This window comes from Nestor notabilis, unplaced genomic scaffold (assembly GCF_000696875.1).
Source record: "Nestor notabilis isolate BGI_N333 unplaced genomic scaffold, ASM69687v1 scaffold1670, whole genome shotgun sequence".
Classification (NCBI taxonomy): Eukaryota; Metazoa; Chordata; class Aves; order Psittaciformes; family Psittacidae; genus Nestor; species Nestor notabilis.
The window spans coordinates 1-17,653 of record NW_009912239.1 but is presented as its reverse complement, the minus strand read 5'-3'; the positions used below and the strand labels follow the sequence as shown (position 1 = coordinate 17,653).

Below are 17,653 nucleotides of genomic sequence, written 5' to 3'. Positions count from 1 at the left end.
GGCCTCGCACGCCCAACATCGCCAGCCTCAGCACCTTCACAGCCTTTCCTCGGCCGTCTGACCTTATCTAGCCAAACAAAGGCCAAAAAATGAGCATTTGAGAGACCAACCAAATTGGCAGGTATGAAGCTTCTCTTGAACTGAGAAAAAACAACAAAAATAAAAGAGAAACAGAGAGTTGAAAGCAACAGGGAACATGACAGTTGGTTGACTTTGCCGTGAGCTCTTTCCACCACCATAAAACCATGTGGCGGACTTTGCAACTCTCTAACTGGTCTGTTTTGTTCATTCTTCTTATCTCTCTCTTGTTTCTTGTGTCTTTTTTTGCATGACCTATAACCAAAAAGCTGACTTCTCGCTGTGCGTGCATTTGAATGTGTGGCTCTTCTGCTGGCGAGTAGCTGATATTCTTGTAGAGGCATGAGCTAACATCCGTGGTAGCTGCCTGACTTCTAGTCTGGTTGTTCTTAAATGCCCTTTGTTACGTTTTTCTCTTTTACACTATTTCTCCTTCCTTTTTCACTTTTTTGCTCTCGGTGAGACACATTCTGTTGAGCCATCTTCCAAGACAACTGAAAAAATGGGAAAAAATAAAAAGCCCAGCAACACTAAACAAAATAACAAAACCTGGCAAAGGTCACGGCAAGGTCATTTCCAAAATTATGTCACCTTGGTGTCTGCTTCCAACTCCAGATTAATTCAAGGATCTACCAGTCCTTGGTTAATGTACCCAAACAGTTGTGTGACACACACACTCGAGACAGTGAAAAAAGAAGTTTAAGAAGTTAATGAAAATATTGTAGAAAATCTGCATGAGCTACACCGACACATAAATCTGATCAAAGGGCAAAAATAACTCCCCATCCATGCATGGTGCATGATGATTTATATGAGCTGGGATCCTGTAAATTATATGCTATGCAAAATCAGAACAGCTCTGTATAGTTAAATGCCCTTAAGTTACTAACTGTATGTCAAATGTTACAGGGATTGCATCTGTGTATGTATATGTTGAGCTGTATGTATACATCAAGTTATTATGTATATTGTAGCTTTTCTTTGTTTTTTTTTTCTCCTTGATTTAGCTGTTTTTTTATGTTGAGCATCCCTGAGTTGCTATCTTTGGCCTGATGTGATCTCTCCTTTCTATTGCAGAACCGCATGCATGAATCAATGAAGCTTTTTGACAGCATCTGCAACAACAAATGGTTCACAGATACATCTATCATCCTCTTTCTAAACAAGAAGGACATATTTGAGGAGAAAATTAAGAAATCTCCATTGTCTCTCTGCTTTCCTGAGTATACAGGTAATGAGAAAGGTGGCTGTACAGGACTGCATAGCAAAGGGATCGTGGAGCGCCTCACATCCAGGCTGATATTGTCGTGTATCACAGACTAAAGATGCATAGCTAGAGCTCCCATTTCCTTCGCTGCAAGTGTTATTTCAATAAATGCCATAGGATCACTCCCACCATATTTAGTGGTCCAGTGAAAGAATGAGGATGACTTAAACCCAACTTCTTTGCTGCCAAAAGGCCACTGTCACTAAGTAGTGTGTTTGATCTCTGGATCCCTCTGTGGTTCCTGGCCACTGGAACCCACTGGCAGGCACCAAGGGGCTGCAGGATCAGCCCTCCAAAATGCAGACAGCAGGTTTCACAGCTTGGCTGCTTCAGCTCAAGCTGTACATTTTTATCATGTTAATTTAGGAGGTCCACAGTTTTACTCTCAGGCTCACTAACTTCAAGCATCTGGACATAGAAACACTTCCAGTTAAATGCAGATAGAAAACAAGATGCTTGATTCTCCTGTGCAGTGGCACCAATGCATCTGCCCGTAGAGCAGGCAGTGAAGAGCCACAGCAGGCCATGCCCTGCTCTTGGCTGGAGGGAAGGAGGCCTCAGAGATACTTAAGAGATCAAAACAGAGGCTCTGCAACACAGCAGCGTGTGAGAAGCCCTCACTTCTGTTGGCTGCCTGGCATCTGACCTGCTAATGATGAGAATACATCACCTATGCAAAGGCTGCAGCTGCATCTCGCCAGCTTCCACCAACGCTCATTACCATTCTGAGACAGCATAAAAATAAACTTTTATCATCATGAATTATTTAAGCTCATCGGAGACATCCAGATGAATCAAGCTGACAGACAGAGAAGCAGATCTCTTTGTCAGGAAATGGAGTTGTGAACCAGGAGTACCAAGAGTGTCACACTTCTGGGCAGGCCAACAAATTATTAACCAGAGCTTCCTTCCTCTGAGCATTTGATTTTTCATTGTGAATAAGCAAAAGCGATCCATCACGGCTGCTTTGGGCTGAATGGTCTATGGGCATGGAGCTGAACGACTCCATCTGAATTCAGAAGAGCATCTACAGGCTTCCTCTCTTGGGAAGATTTGGATGTTTGTCACTACCACCACATTTCAGCCATCTACTCACCTGCTTGGTCTAGAGAGAACAAACATAGTCCTAATATGTTTGTCTAAAAAGATCTAATAATGGAAATTTCACAGTCTTTACAGTGGAAAGGTCACAATAAAGCCAAACTCAAATTTTTCTGGTTGCAAATTAGATCGCTGCTTGCCATCTTTTGGATGGCTTGTAGAGCAGCTCATCACCATCTTCTTTGTAGCAGCGCTTCTGTATACCAGAAGATTATTATCACACCATCTTCCTTTTCACTTTTCTCCATGAAGCAAACCTGCACCTTTCACTCCTTCTTGATCACATTTTGTGAACCTGGTTTTGTGGATCTTCACTGAAGAAGATCTCCCAGTAACCCCACTCTGAAATAATGTTCTTACATATCTCTGATGGCAGAGGCACTAGAACAAGAAGAAATGTTGGTTTAGATGTAACTTTTCCTTCCCAAGCTATCCCAGCCTAAGAGAGGAGTTCAATGGGGGAGGCAGACTCTCATACACATGTAGCTAAGCTCTCAGCTGACTGCACAAAGGAAAATAAATATAGCTTGTTGCTGGAGCACTTCAGCTTCAAGTGAACCAAATCAGTCCTCCTAAATCTCAGAGTACCCCAAGGATGCTCTAAATTCCTTCAAGGTGCTGCTCTGGAAGCTGGGAGTTATCACAATGCCAGGGACTCTCCACAGACCTCTTGTCTCTCTCCAGAGAGGTCTGGAAGTCTGAAGGCTGAAAGTCCTTCCAAATGATCCAACAGGGATCTGAACCAGAGGTGAAAAATATCTCACTCCAGGTGTTCAGCAATGCAGTTAAGCCCAGACTTTAGACCCAAGCACACACTTAAGCTTACTCATCCCTGCTTTACTGACCACAGCTTGATGGTGAAGCCCTTGTGGCCTTGTGAAAAAAGCATTATTAGAAAGTTGCCCTGGAGTTAAAAAGAATTATTTAATGAAAGCCTATAAATCAAACGAGTGGACCTTCTACATTACAAGTAGGTTCCACAAAATGCTTTTAATAAAATGAGGTTTCTGATGTCCATTAGTTCTGCTGACAGAATTACTAGAAGACTGCATCCACAAATTCGCTTGCTGTATGCTGGAGCACTGACTGTTTCCATCCCCTTAATTCACTCATGTGTTTAAAATGCATTAACCCACAATACTTAGGGAAGCAGCAGCAGAACCCAGGCCATGTTTTAAACCAAGCTGGATATAGTGAGTCCCTGTTCTCCCAGAAGGAATCCAGCACCTAAATCCTTACACCTTAGAACAACCAACTTCCTTTTGATCAAATACCCTCCTGGCTGTGCACAGCATGTGGAACTGTTCCCAAATTCTTTACACAGGTCTTCATGCAAGAACCTCCTCCCAGAAAACATTTTGCTTCTCTTACTTCAAGTGTATTTTCAAGTCTTACGAAATTCATAAGCTTGTGTCTTCAATTAGCAGTGCATGTATATTTAAGTGCAAGTGATTTCCCACTTGCTGTGTTCAACCACAGCAAATCTCAATCGCAAGTAAGCTTCTCTCTAGCAGACAACGACATTTCCCATCAGTAAAGCATCACAGAGGGCAAGGGATCTATGAGTGTTAGCAGTGGAGCCTTCCAGGGCTGCACTCCAGGCCAGCTCAAAAAACTGAGTTTATCAGACCAAAGCAGGAACCCAAGTGGAGCCCTGTGTGCGACCAGTGTCAAGGCTGGACAGATGAGAAAGGATCTGGTCTTTTGCATGACTGCTCTTCAGCTTTTTTAACACAACTTGATGGTTAATAAGGCTTGGCATAGGCATTGCTATACATAAAAACAAAAAGCTCCTCATGGTGTGATTTTAGTCACAGGTCTAGCAGACTGCACTGTAATCCTAATTCATCAAAAAGAGGCACATTTTATATTATGTGTCACTGCTTGTTATTGTCTTTGAGAAAACCCCACTTTGCCCTGTAACAGAGGCTGGATCTTTTCATGTCCTTTTCTCTTAGTGCTTCAGGGAAAGGAGGGCACAGTTACCAACACTGCCCGCAATTCATGGACATTCTAGCTCTTCTTTTCCATCAAAAGCTGAAAATATAATACCAAAGTCTAAAAATGAAACAAAAACTAAGCCTTTTCACCAGGTTAAGCAGTTGCTGCATTCCTGGCAGTTTTCTTCTCTTTTTTGTCATCATGATGTGGAATTTCTGCTGGTTTTCCCATCACAGCCTGTTTAATACTCAGTTCCCTCATCCATTTCATCTCTGTAGACTATAAACAGCAACCCAGAATAAAAATACAGCTGAGCTGGCAGTCAGATAGCATCTCCTCCCTTGCAGCAATCCTGGCTGGATCCCTGAGATGGAGATGGGGTGGCTGGGTTACAGCAGCCCCGTATGAGCCCCCCATATCCCTACAATAGGGTGCTTGCAGTCACCCTACAGATTTAGGGTTATGGGATTGCTTTAACCAGCTCTTTCCTTGGCTCTCTTATAGGCCCAAACTTATTCACGGAGGCGGTGGCTTACATCCAGGCTCAGTATGAGAGCAAGAACAAGTCCACCAACAAGGAGATCTACACGCACATCACCTGCGCCACCGACACCAACAACATCCAGTTCGTCTTTGACGCGGTCACGGATGTCATCATCGCCAACAACCTGCGGGGCTGCGGACTCTACTAAGGCACCCTCCTCCTTCCCTCCTCCCCTCACACCCGCCAGGAGCATCCTCCGGTCCTGCGGACAGGTCCTCTCTCTTTCTTCTTTTTCCTTCTCAGAAGATGATGAGGAAGAAATCCATAAATCACTCCTTCTGTCCCAGAAAACTTTGCAGCAAGTTCTAATTTCCCCAGCCCCAGTTTACTTTGGTTTGATTTATTTTTGGTTCGCTCCCTTGCTGCTTTGCTCTACTCCTCCGTCCAATTCACAGTGCTGTAGAGGGAGCTAACGCATTGCCCACAAAGTGCATTTCAACTGCCAAATGCCAAAAATACTTCAGTTAAAAAAAAAAAAAAAAAAAAAAGAAAAAAACAAAGCCTTAAAATACTGGTCAGCAACAGTCTAGTTTGGAACCGAAACTTCTTTTTTCCTTGAAATTAGGGGATATTTTTGATTCTGGTTATTTATATACTTTTTTTTTTTTTTACCACTATTTCTTTGGGAAGTGCTAGACACAATATGATCATTTTGAGGGTACCTTATGGCTCCAGTTCCTATCCGAAAGCCAGAGGGGTTGGTGTTGAATGCAGCCACCACAGCTTGGATTTGTATATTCTCCTTTTTTCCAGACAGCTATTTGAACAAGTGAAACAGCCATATCGAGTTCTGCTGGTGCCTGAGTAAGAGGGACACAGTAACAAAACTTACTAAGCCTTGTCGAAAAGCATTCATTGTCAGTAACAGTTTTACCTCAAGTTTTTCTAAATTAATGTCAAAATATGTCTAGTGGTTTCAGTAACCCATTTCTGAGGAGCTTTGGTGGATGCCACAGAGCTGCTGGGCAGTGGCAGCTGGTCTTGAACCCTGGAGCATAGGCAGCAAGGATGCTCTATAGATGGCATCCTGATGGGGATCCCATGCACAGGGATGCCAGCTGGAGACCCAGGGACCTTTCCCAAAGCACCTCCCAGCCTAAGTGATTCCAGCACAACCAATGTTCCTGCAGACACGCAGCATCTCTTTCCAAACTTCAGCCCTGAAATGCTGAGGTGCACCAAAAATATTTAGCCCTGGCTTCTTATAGGCAGTTTGACTTTCAAGTAGCTGAAATGCAGAGAGGTGCTTTGGGAAACCTCACCATGCTTGGGTGACAGCAAGGTGTGCAGGAGCCTTGCAGCTTTTTATCGCATCTAAATACCCTTGAGAAGCCTGACCTTTCACTCTGAGCCTCCCTGGCTGAGCAGAATCAGGTAGCTTGCCTGTGTCATCTCCTGCCTGGCCATCCAAGAGAGACAGCTCCAGGTTTGGTGCCTCCAGTCAGGGCATCCCTTCACCAGAATCTAAAGTGAGAGGGATGGTTTATACTGGCCATGTAATAACAAGGGAGGACTCAGGGAGCTGATTTGAGCCAAGTGGTGGAGCAGGAAGGAAAAGTGCAAGGAAGAGAGGGAAGGGAGGAAGAAAGAGCTAGGGGAGAGGTGTGGAAATGGCAAGGGTAGTGCCCAGCACAGCCAAATATGGGGATATAAGAATGACAAACATGGCTGGGCTGAGGTATGTGTGGCCATCTGCCTGCTTGGTACTGCTGGGGTAAAGGCGGAGGGGAGTGCGAGAGCTGGGGTGTCGTCTCCGGGAGCATGGAGGGACCCTTAGAAGTCCACCATGAACGCTTGTTTGGTGTCTGGGTGGTACAGCCACCTCCAAGGTCCCACTCAGGGCCTATCTGCACATGGGAGCAGATAGCCAATGCTAATCCCTGCCTCTTCTTTACCTCTCTTACACTCCATGATCCTGGAAAATGTTAGTCTTTCCAGGCCAGCCTCTCTTTTCTTGCTGTGCCCATCTAGGAGAAATGGTGTGAGAGCAGCCCAAAGCAGCACAGCCCAAAAGCAAAGGGCCAGATGAGCACCAGTGTGCGGGAGGCAGGGGAAGGAGCAGGTATGGTGGCACTGGATGAAGAGGACCAGTGTGAGAAGTTGGGGTGGGGCATGGTTTTGGAGAGAAGTTGCAGAAGCGAGATGAGGCAGGTTGAGGCATCAGGAGAGCAGGAAGAGAAGGGAGCCTGAGGAGAGTCACTGTCAGATTGGACTCTGCCAGGACACTGCACGTGGGATATCTTGACAAAACCCCAGCAAGGGAGGTGAGGGGGAGCACCCTGGAGCTTAGGGGTGGCCTGCAGAGAAAAACAAGGTGGTTTTCACCCCATAACCAGCTCACAGCCAGCATGGTTGGCGGTTGTGTCAGTAACCTCCTAAATAGCATTAAGTGATAAAACTATCTTGAGTGTTATACAGTGAGAGCCCGCTGCTGCTCTGCTGGACACTAATGGCAATAACACCAGGTCTCTGCCTCCCCTGCTTGGCACAACTGAGTACAGCCTTTCTCTTCACCATCTCAGCCTTAAGATACCTCCGGTGGCATTAGCTCCCACAGAGAACTGTCCAGCCAGCAAAGCTAGGAGTCCCTCTGCTCCTCACGCCACATCCTACCTGCACCTCTTGTTTTCCCAGGTCCCAGCCCTTCTCCCAGCTCCATTTAGTGCCAGCACACTGCTGTACCACTGTAAACCAAAGGAACACTGATCACAAGGCCTGCGCATGTCGTTGTATTAGGTTTAGCTCAGGAAGCGCCAGTGGTAAGGTTTTCCAAAGAAAGGATTCCCAATAGGAAGCACCTGCCCAGTTGCCTGGTTCCTTGGAAGGGGCCAGCTGTCAGCAATGGGATGGAGCTTCTGCCACAGGATAGGCAAGCAGTTAGCTGCAGAGGGATGGGGATGCTCCTGGAGCTTGTCCCATGTTGGTGGCCGGGTCCCACCAGTCACACCTAGCATCCCAATGTGCTCTAGGTGTCAAAATAAGGGCTGAAAAACTGCATGCTAATTACATTTGGTACTGTCCTTTGAGTTTGGCTGTCCTTCCTAGTAGCTGGTGCAGTGCTGTGTTTCAGCTTTAGTATGAAAACAATGCTGAGAACACACCGATGTTTAGTTGTGGCCCAGTAGTGCTTACTCTGATCAAGGACTTTTCAGTCTCTCATGTTCTGTCAGTGAGGAGGGTCACAAAAAAGCAGGAGGAAGCAGAGACAGGACATCTGACCCAAACTGGCCAAAGGGGTATTCCATACCACAGCACGTCATGCTCAGTATAGAAACTGGAAGGGAGTCACCCGTAAGGGACTGATCACTGTTCAGGTCAGGCTGGGTATCGGTCAGTGTGTCCTGAGCAATAGTATTGTCCATCACTTGGGTTTATTGGGGTTTTCCCTTTCCCCTTTTAGTTTTATATTCTCTCCCCTTGTTATTTCCCTTATCATTATTATTCTTGGTGGTAGTGGTAGTAGTTTTGTATTATACCGTAGTTACTGAACTGTTCTTATCTCAACCCGTGGGAGTTACATTCTTCTGATTCTCCTCCCCATCCCGCCAGGAGTGGGGTGAAACTGAGAGCGAGCAAGCAGCTGTGTGGTGCTGAGTTACCGGCTGGGCTTAAACCATGACAGTCCTTTTTGGAATTTTCCTGCCCTGACCCCGGAGGGTCCCATGTTGGGCGCCAAAAGCACAAGTGATGCACGATCAGTAAGCACTACTTAACAACTAAACCATCAGTGTGTTATCAGCATTGTTGTCAGACTAAAGCCGAAACACAGCACTGCACCAGCTACTAGGAAGGAGAAAAATAACTATCACAGCTGAACCCAGGACAGGTACATAAAGTGTATGTAGTTGCTAGACCCAGAGTGCAGTGCTTGTGCTGGCGGTGAGGCAGGTATTATGTTAAGCTCTGTCAGAAGAGTTCAATCAGCACTGGAATTTTGGAGATTTCCTGTTCCCACCCCTTGCTGTGGGTGACAATTTATCCAAGCGAATAAGTAACAGAAGCTGTTCCCAGCGCAGGCAGCACCAAGCCAAGGCTTCAGGACTTCCCAGCGTAGAGCAATAGGAGTATTTTGGTAAAGATCATTTAAATTAACTCAACCCCAAACTCTGCCAGATGCTACCACGTCACCAGTGCCAGCTCGGAGTGCCTGTGCCACGCTCCAGGCTGGATTCAGGTAATCCATGCCTGGCCGTGCTGGCTGAGAGGTCCAACCCCCTCCTGAGAAAAAGGAGAAAAAGAGGAGAACATGTTGCCTCACAAAGCCTTTTCTGCCATTTTCTTTGGCATACTGTATGCCTAAAGCTTCATTTCAGCTGCTGCTGCTGACATTCCCTCCCTCACACAAGTGTCATGAGCATTCACTGACAAAGGCTGGAAGCAACATTTGGAAGATGAAATGCTTCCAGTGTTAAACACTACTATTTCTCCCACTTGATGGCTGTGTATAGATTTTTGTCTTCAGAATGCCTGCCAAAGCATTGCTCACTGCTGGCTTTCTGCATGCTCCTAAGCCTTCTCTGACAGATGTGCCTTCTGCAGGCAATCTTTTGCCCTGTGCTTTTCCTAAGTACCAGCAATCCTTGCAGCAGTTGCCTAGAAAGAAGACCTTGAAATACATTGCCTGCTTTCAAAACCCCTTTTCTTAATGGCCCTTTATGCTTTGCAATCAGGATTCTCTAAATCCAGACCCTCAGAGGCCCTGAGTTGTATTTAATGTACAGTCTCCACGTAGCAGGGATGTTGCAACTGGCACAGCTGCATCAGAAATCATACCAGGGCATGGGGAATGTGTTTTAAAAGCACAGAATTGAAACAGCTGTATATACACCCTGCTGCCCTTCAAAGCTAATGTGGAAAATTGCAAAAGATGCCCTTTTTGGAATGCAGGAGGTTTTTGATGACTCAGTTTTTAATGACTTTAATGCATTTAAAAAAAAAAGAAAAGAAAAAAAACCCCCACACCAACAATTATTCCTTTATTTGAACAACTATTCAATTTAAATCATAGAGAAGCCTGTAGAAGGAAAGCCTGGAAACAAGCCCATAGATGAGGCTGCAGGGTTGAGCTGTAGAGCACTGCTCCTTGAGGGGATACAGAAGCTGGGCTTGTCCGGAGAACTAGCAATAAGAAGCACGCATTAAAATACAGCCACACACTTCAAAGGCCAGATCTTGCCCAGCAAACAGAGCTCACAGCCTGGTTCTCACCCAGGGCCGAGGAGCCCGGTGGAGCAGCAGGGCAGTGGGAACACTCGGCCAGGCCATCTGGCCCCTCCATCTGCTCCCACCGTGCTGTCCCTGCTGCCCCTGCCCTCCCACAGGGCCCATTGGCTTCCCACCGCCACCCTCCCAGAAACACTGCCAGCTAAATCTCTCTCAGGAGTTTTGTATCAGAATTAGCTCCTTCCCTTCAGCTTTCCTGGCCAGCCGGCCAGCCTCTCCCTACACAGAGGGGAGAGCAGCCTTGGGAGGAGGCTGCCGTGCCTCCTCAGTAGGTGTGATTTAGTTTTACGGGACACTAAAAGTATTAATGACAGCAGCCTATACTGTAATGTACATTGAAATATATCTGGTGGTTTTAATCTATTGTGGTCCAGTGCTTGCCTGCAAGGGAACAGGCTTTGTTTTGGGGCCAGGAATGCAGTCCCAGGAGGGTAAGGTGGAACACAGATGTCCTTTTGCCAAAACATCCCCTTGTGCCCAGTTGATGCTTAACAAGGCACACGGTTCAGTTGCGGATGGCAGACATCACCCGCAGGGCATTTTGCAGTTGATGCTGTAAAAGGGACCAGCCCTGCACTGGTAGCCTGTGCAGTGGGTCTGAGCAATTTGTGGCCATAAAAGCTCCTGGAGCCAGGGAGTATTGCTGAGTTCCTGGGAACAAGGCTGACCGTTTGTCAGGTCAATTAGAGAAGCTTAGTACTAGTGTATTTGTGTCTTTGTCATGGGCCAGGTTTGTCTTCAGGCTTACTACCAAAAAGTCTACCACCATTTCCAAGGAGACTAAAACACTCATTACGGTCTGATGCCAGAGGCACCAAGGTCAATGGGAGTGGTGCTACTAAGCATCATCCTGACCACCCACACTGCTCACACACTTGTATCCCCAATGAACAGACAAGAAAGCAGAGATGTGGTCCAGGTGGCACAAAAGAGCAGACCACAGTCTTGCCTCCACCACCCTGCAGGAGAGACCAGACAGAAACACTCTCCCCAAGCACCCCGAGACTTGAGTGTCCATTATAATCTCTGAGCTCCTGCAATGACACAGGTAACTGATGCTGGCAGATACAGGTATGTGACCTATATCAGGTGTTACACTGAGAACGTGACTATGGAAAGGGACTTCTCACAGGACCACTCACATCCAAATCAGCGGCCTGTGAGACCTTTATTTGTGCTGCAAAAGCTAGCTGGCAAACACGAGCAAGTGTGAGCCTTAAGCATTGATGTGTTAATGAGAGGAGGAGGACCAAAGCCTCCCAAATAGCACCATGCAGGCAGAGGGAAAGGGAAGGGATCTGGAGATAGGGCAAAACCATCTCCCAGAGAGGGCAGCCCAGTTCTCCCTGGGCAAATCCTGATTGTCCTGTAGTGCAGGCAGGTGATTCCAGGACTAAACCCCCTGTTCCAGGTGGGGAGAGGAGATCATAGCGAGTAACAACACAATTTTCAGCATTGCCTGAGTCTCACCAGCTTTGCTGGTGCAGAAGCAACCCTGTGGCACTCAAATAGGGTTGTTTAAAGACCAACCATTGCCGCATTAAATAGCCCAGTCCCTAATTTAACATCCCCAGCCCTACTTCCCCACCTCCCTTTCCCCCTTTCAGCTCGACAAGTGACTATCACCCTGCCTCCCCATCATATTTCCTCCCAAAGGATCGCCGGAGGCTGCCACCATTTTCCTTTTGCTGGTTTCCCGCTGAACCATTTCTCCTGCATGTTTGATGGCCCAAACTATTAACTGTAATTTTGTACGAAGAGTGACTGTCCATGGGTTTAATAGAGCATTAGTTACTGTAATAATTTATTGGCTGTCCGTAATGTATTTATTAGTTACAAAACCTTAATAAAGTGCCAGCTCTTTTCTAGTGTGAGAGTGGCTTTATTGTGTCTCCCTTGAGTGTGTCCAGCTTCTTGAGCCCGTTATTTACCGTACATCTGCTCTGTGCACATACACACGTCAGTTATCTGCCACAGCCTCATTTGCCTGAAATCAAGAGTTTGAAATGGATATGACCAAAAGATATTTAATTTTATGTAAGTATTTGGTGGAGTTTTCTTTCCCCCTTTGTTTTTAAGTAGAACAACTTTATCATGGTTTATCTTTGTTCCTTGGCTTCTTGAAATTATCCTTCCCCTCCTGCAGTCCCTTGCCCCACCCACGATCTTCCATTATTTGGGACATGAAGTAGAAGCAAAGAACTTGAAGAAACCAAGAGAAAAATTTCCATAAACCTCAGCAAAGGAAAATTAACCATGATTCCCGTTGGCTTCACCTACTTCCAGTGATGTAACTTCAGCTGGACCCATCCTCAGACACATATTCCCACACATCCCATCCTGCAGATCCAAATGAAAGGCCAGCCCTGAGAAAAATTGATGGCCAAGAGGAAAAGGATTGCTCTTTGCATATTCATATAGGGGTATTTTATAGATTGCCTCCAGGATGCTATCCTGCCTAGACCTTTTACACTGGAAACTTCCTGTTCAGGTCATCAGGGTTATTTTCCCTGCACTGGGGATTTTCATTTCCCTGGGCACATTCTTTATTTCAGCTGGTCCTCCAACACCATCAGTTCCTTATTTAAATATAATACTTATATGGAACAACATGGGATGAACAAGGTAGAAAACACCAAACACCAGGATCCTTTCCATGAAAGTCTCAAGACCCAGCATTTTTGCAGCAGCCACAGGTCATGATGACCCACATTGTTCTGTGGCAGTTTGTTTACTCCATGAACAAGGTTTTTTATTTCTTTGTTTTTAAGATATAGGGGTAAAAGTCCTGAAGCTTTTGAAAGTACAGTGAGGGATCGCATCCCTCACTGCTTTTTGTCAAGGAACCACAGGTGTAATCTCAAAGTCTTTCAAGACAAAATCAGACATCTGCTAAATTTTGCATGCAAATCTACAGTTGAAGTGTAGCTAATAAAGTGACTCACTAATAAAACATTCATGGAAAACTCCAAGATGTGTAACTGGGTCATCATTTCATTAGGAAACACGTGTGTTCTCCTGAATCTTCGGCAAATCCAAAGCCTGACCACCACCACCTCCAAAAAGGGGCTCTCTCTGATGGGTATTTGCTGCAGGTGGGTTTCCCACTGGCTGCTGAGCACTCTTGTTGCCCTCTGCTCCATGCAAAGGTTTTCCAGATAAACCCCATATGAGCAGCTGGCCACTGAGCCAGGACCCCAGGAGGGGGTTGTAGAGGGGGGCACAGTGGGTCCAGTGCCTTCAGACTGCACTAAGCCCTGGTTCAGTACCAGAAGCTTTGTGCATTCAAGTAGTGAACTAGATGGGTAAATGCAACAGAAGCAGCACACAGACTGCCTGAAATGGCTCCCGACGTTCTCCATGGAGCTCAAGGGAATGGCTTCCTGTTTGTTCTAAGTTAATGATGGAGAAAATTTGAGAGCTCCTGAAGAGCTGTGCCTGTCCTGTCCAGCAGCACCCCCCCACAGCAATGGGTTCATGTGCCTGCAGAGAGCCCCTGCAGCAGCTTGAGTGAAGCATGAAAGTACTTGGTGGGGCTCTGTAACAGTTGATTCAATGTAGAACAACCTCTCCGTCCCCTCCTGTCCTGTCCATTCTCTAGCCCTCTCTGATAACAACTTCTGTAGCACAGGAGAAATGGCTTTACATGGCTTTTGCCTACATGTGAAAGGCCAATCGTAAAATTACAGGTTTCAGATATTTGCCTCTATTTGTGCTCCTACTAAAACCCTTCTGTGCTCACCATGCCCCTGGAGCAGCCTGCAGCCTGGTTTCTTAGCAGCCACCTGGCCACCACTGGGTCCTTTCAATGAGGGGCTGAAGATGTCTCCAGGGGCAGAATGGCCCAGCTGGGACAGGATCTGTCCCATCCTCTGGCAACTCCTCGGCACCTGTCCCACCACATGGCACCGCCCAGCACGAATTCCCTTCCAGGCAGGTCCATAGGATCACCCCAGGTGACCAGAACTCCCTCCATCCCAGTCCCCATCCTGGCTGTCCATCCTTGCTTTAGGCTCTGCAAGCAATGTTTCAGGTGTGCCCAGCCCCTGCAGAGGCACAGGCCTCTTCCACACTCCTCAGGTGAGGCCTGTGATGAGCTAATGACTTTTTCTGCTTTTCCTTGAAGCTTCAGGTGTCAGCTCTGCTTGAGCAGCCCCACAGGGATCTGCCCCAACCTCCACAGTGCCTTGTCCTCCAGCCCAGAAGAGCAGTGGTCCATTTCCTCCACCTTTGTAACTATCTCAAAATTATCACTGTCTTATTTCAGAGATTTTTTTGCTTTCTAATCATTTCAGTTCAGGAAGATGTTCTCCTCTCCTCTAACTCTGCCTTTCTCTTTGCCTTTCTGTCTCCCCTCTCCTCCCTCCATGCTTCCCATTTTAGAACCGCATGCACGAATCTCTCATGCTCTTCGACTCCATCTGTAACAACAAATTCTTCATTGATACCTCCATCATTCTCTTCCTCAACAAGAAAGACCTATTTGCTGAGAAGATCAAGAAATCACCTCTGACCATCTGCTTCCCTGAATACACAGGTACGTGCCGGGGCTAGCACAGCCCAGCGTGACCCCACCACCACAGCCCTGGGGTTGAGGGCTGCGACTCAACCCAGAGGGGGCAGAGGGGACAGGGCACCATTAGGGGAGCAAAAGCACTGCTCACCTTTGAGAGCTGCAGTGGGGCTCCAGCACACCACTAACGGGGTGGGGTTGTGTCCTGCATGTATTCAATTCTTGTGACAAAGGTGTGTGGTCAAGAGATGATGGTCATGGTCAAGAGATGATGGTCATGGTCAAAGTAAGCTTTAAGGAGCCTGGCCACAGGAAGCTGTGGAAAGCTGAAGCCTTGCTGGGAGCTGACTGCCTGCCACTTAAGCCATGGTGTTGCTGATAGTTCCTGAGAAGTTCCTGCTAGAGGACCCAAGACGTGCTCCTCCAAGCTGCATCCTCCCAAGAGTGCCTTTGTGCAGGGCACAGCTGGGGAAGAAAAGAGCCTCTTTACAGCAGAAGTCTGAAACCACAAGAGAATCAGATGTTTTTGAGCAAAACCGGCTTGTCTTGGGGAAAAGAATAAAACTCAAGAAAACGGTGTAAGAAAAGATCTCGCTTCTGAATTTTCCCAGGAGAAGGAACTATCAGCTCAGATTCAGAGGCTCCAGCACCCCCTACAGATGTGGAAATGTCTCTGAACTACTTCACCCAGAGAACACCCTCTGCCCGGACAAAATACCTTGGGGACAGGGGTGTCCACAGCAGGACAGCCCCCACTGCCTTATGGCAGAAGCGTGCCAGCATTTCCACTGGAGGTTCTGCGGCTTCTCCATCATGGAAGCAGCAGCACTTTTTCCCCAACCACGCAGCAGGACATCCCAAACTATCCCATATGAAGCTGTACAGCACATCCCGGCTGTCCCAGTCACACCAGGCTACCTCACCCTGTCTTTCAGGAAGGAGGGGAAGTGGCAAGCTGGAAGAGGAAAATAAATCCCCATATAAGAGCAGTTCTTCCAAAGGTGATTCCAGGGGTGTCATTCAGGCTGTGCAGCTGCCCCTCTCCAGCCCTATAGAAGCAGGCAACAACAGCACGTCCCCGGGAAGTTCCTGCCACATCACTCCCCATCACCCATTCCTATAAGGGGGTGAGACCCCAGCCCCACAGCTCCTAGAGGGGGTCAGCCCCACGAAGGGTGCCCAGCCACCAGCCATGGTTGACACTGGAGTGGCCACCAACCCTCCCCCTGCCTGACACTCTCACGCTCCCCACACTCCACTGGGATGCGCTGTGAGGACTCACCCCTGGTGCCGGGGCAGCAGCGATGCCAGAGGAGTGTCCCTGGGCACTGCTGGCAGCTGTTGCCTTTCCCCAGGGAGAAAAAGGGGAGCAGGCAGAGAGGGCAAAGCAGCCACAGGTGGAAAGAAAGGAGTTCCAGCAGGTGCTCTGTGATTCAGAGGAAAAGAGGAGGAAAATGGGGCTGGATGGAGTGGAAAAGAGTAACTGGGGGGGGAGAGAGAAATGGGGCAGGAAAATGGGTAAATGGGCCCTGATGGGGAGTGAAAAAAATGAAAATAAAGAGGGTTCGCCTGTTTTTGTTAGAAACGAATCACTTCACAAGCAGCGAGGGGCAGGGTGCTTGGCCAGAGGGGGATCATCCTGACCCTGACCCCCCCCAGTCTGTTTCACCTTTGCCCGCAGGTCCCAACACCTACGAGGACGCGGCCGCCTATATCCAAGCACAGTTTGAAAGCAAAAACCGCTCCCCCAACAAGGAGATTTACTGCCACATGACGTGTGCCACAGACACGAACAACATCCAGGTGGTATTTGACGCTGTCACCGACATCATCATTGCCAACAACCTGCGGGGCTGCGGCTTGTACTGACCCCCCCTCCCGGCGCAAAGCGACTTGTGGGGTGGCGGCGGCCGCAGTGCCAGGAGTGAAAAGAAACACGAAAATAAAGGTTAATAATAATAATAACAAAAACCCAACGCAACCACACACAGACACACACAGACACAGACACACACACACATGCGCGTGCGCGTGCGGGAAAAACAAGTGAAACAAAGCAAAAACAAAACAGATTGAATGAGAGAAAAACAAACCGTGATTGTGCGAGTTGGTAAATAAAAAGGCGTAAGGAAAAATTATATATATACGTATATAGAGATATAAAATCCACACCCACCTCCTTAGTTGGTCTAAGAGCCCCCTGGCCCTGGCTGCATCCTAGGGGCAGCCCTAGGGCTGAGGGACCCTGCTCAGCCCCACTCCCAGAGCTGTGGGGCAGAGGGGCAGCGCTGGGATTGCCCCATGGCAAGAGCAGGGCTGTGCTGGGGCTCGTGCAGGAGGGGGCTTCTCCTCCAGCCCCCATTTGACCATGTGGGTTTATTTTTTTATTACTGTTATTATTACTATAATTAATTCTTGTGGGTTGGCTTTTTTTATTTCATTATTGTGATTAATTATTCCTCTTCCCAGCGCAGGGCAGCTCCTGCCTGCCCCAAGCCCCACCGGCACCCCCAGCCTCCAGAACCCAAAACATACATTTTTGTCTTTAAAAAAGAGGGGAAAAACCTAAACCCCACCTCCTGGCCGAGTGTCGAAGGGAAATAACAACAGTAACGAGGCCTGTTCCTATTCTTCCCATCCCGGCTGCATCAGGAGGGAGGATGCAGTGGGAGCATCCTCCGGCTGCTCCCTCGCTGGGGTTTGGGGTTTTAGGGCAGATGTTTTGGCCTCCCCCCCCCACTTCAGGGCAAAGCCCACACCAGCCAGGGGCCAGCGGGGGTTTACCCCCATTTTCCCTCCCTCTTGATTTAACAATTCCCCGCTGGCTCTGGAGGCTGGTACCCAAAAGCACAGCTCGGCCGGATCAGCCCCAGCAGAGCATCGGGGGGGTCACACAGACATTGAGTTCATCTGAGCTTTTATTTTTTTGCTTTTTTTTTTTCATTTAGGGTATATATATAATTTTTGGTTGATTTTTATTAATTTT

At 47.6% G+C, this 17,653-nt stretch overlaps 2 protein-coding genes across 2 annotated transcripts; both read left to right on the top strand.

Annotated features, from left to right (window-relative positions):
* Positions 1–1,155: 1,155 nt before the first annotated feature.
* Positions 1,156–5,079, top strand: LOC104400151 (guanine nucleotide-binding protein G(o) subunit alpha-like; the record flags this gene model as incomplete). Its single annotated transcript, XM_010018381.1, has 2 exons — positions 1,156–1,309; positions 4,892–5,079. Coding segments are annotated over 2 exons (342 nt in total), but the record flags the coding sequence as incomplete, so codon positions are not given.
* Positions 5,080–14,543: 9,464 nt separating this feature from the next.
* On the top strand, positions 14,544–16,536 carry LOC104400333 (guanine nucleotide-binding protein G(o) subunit alpha-like). Its single transcript, XM_010018371.1, has 2 exons — positions 14,544–14,691; positions 16,349–16,536. Exons 1-2 carry the CDS (start codon positions 14,544–14,546, stop codon positions 16,534–16,536), a joined length of 336 nt encoding a protein of 111 aa, XP_010016673.1.
* Positions 16,537–17,653: the final 1,117 nt, after the last annotated feature.

Coding starts and splice junctions, on each gene's coding strand:
- LOC104400333 (XM_010018371.1), top strand. CDS start 14,544: ATGCACGAATCTCTCATGCTCTTCGACTCCATCTGTAACAACAAATTC. Junction 14,692..16,348: donor CTGCTTCCCTGAATACACAG/GTACGTGCCGGG, acceptor CTTTGCCCGCAG/GTCCCAACACCTACGAGGAC.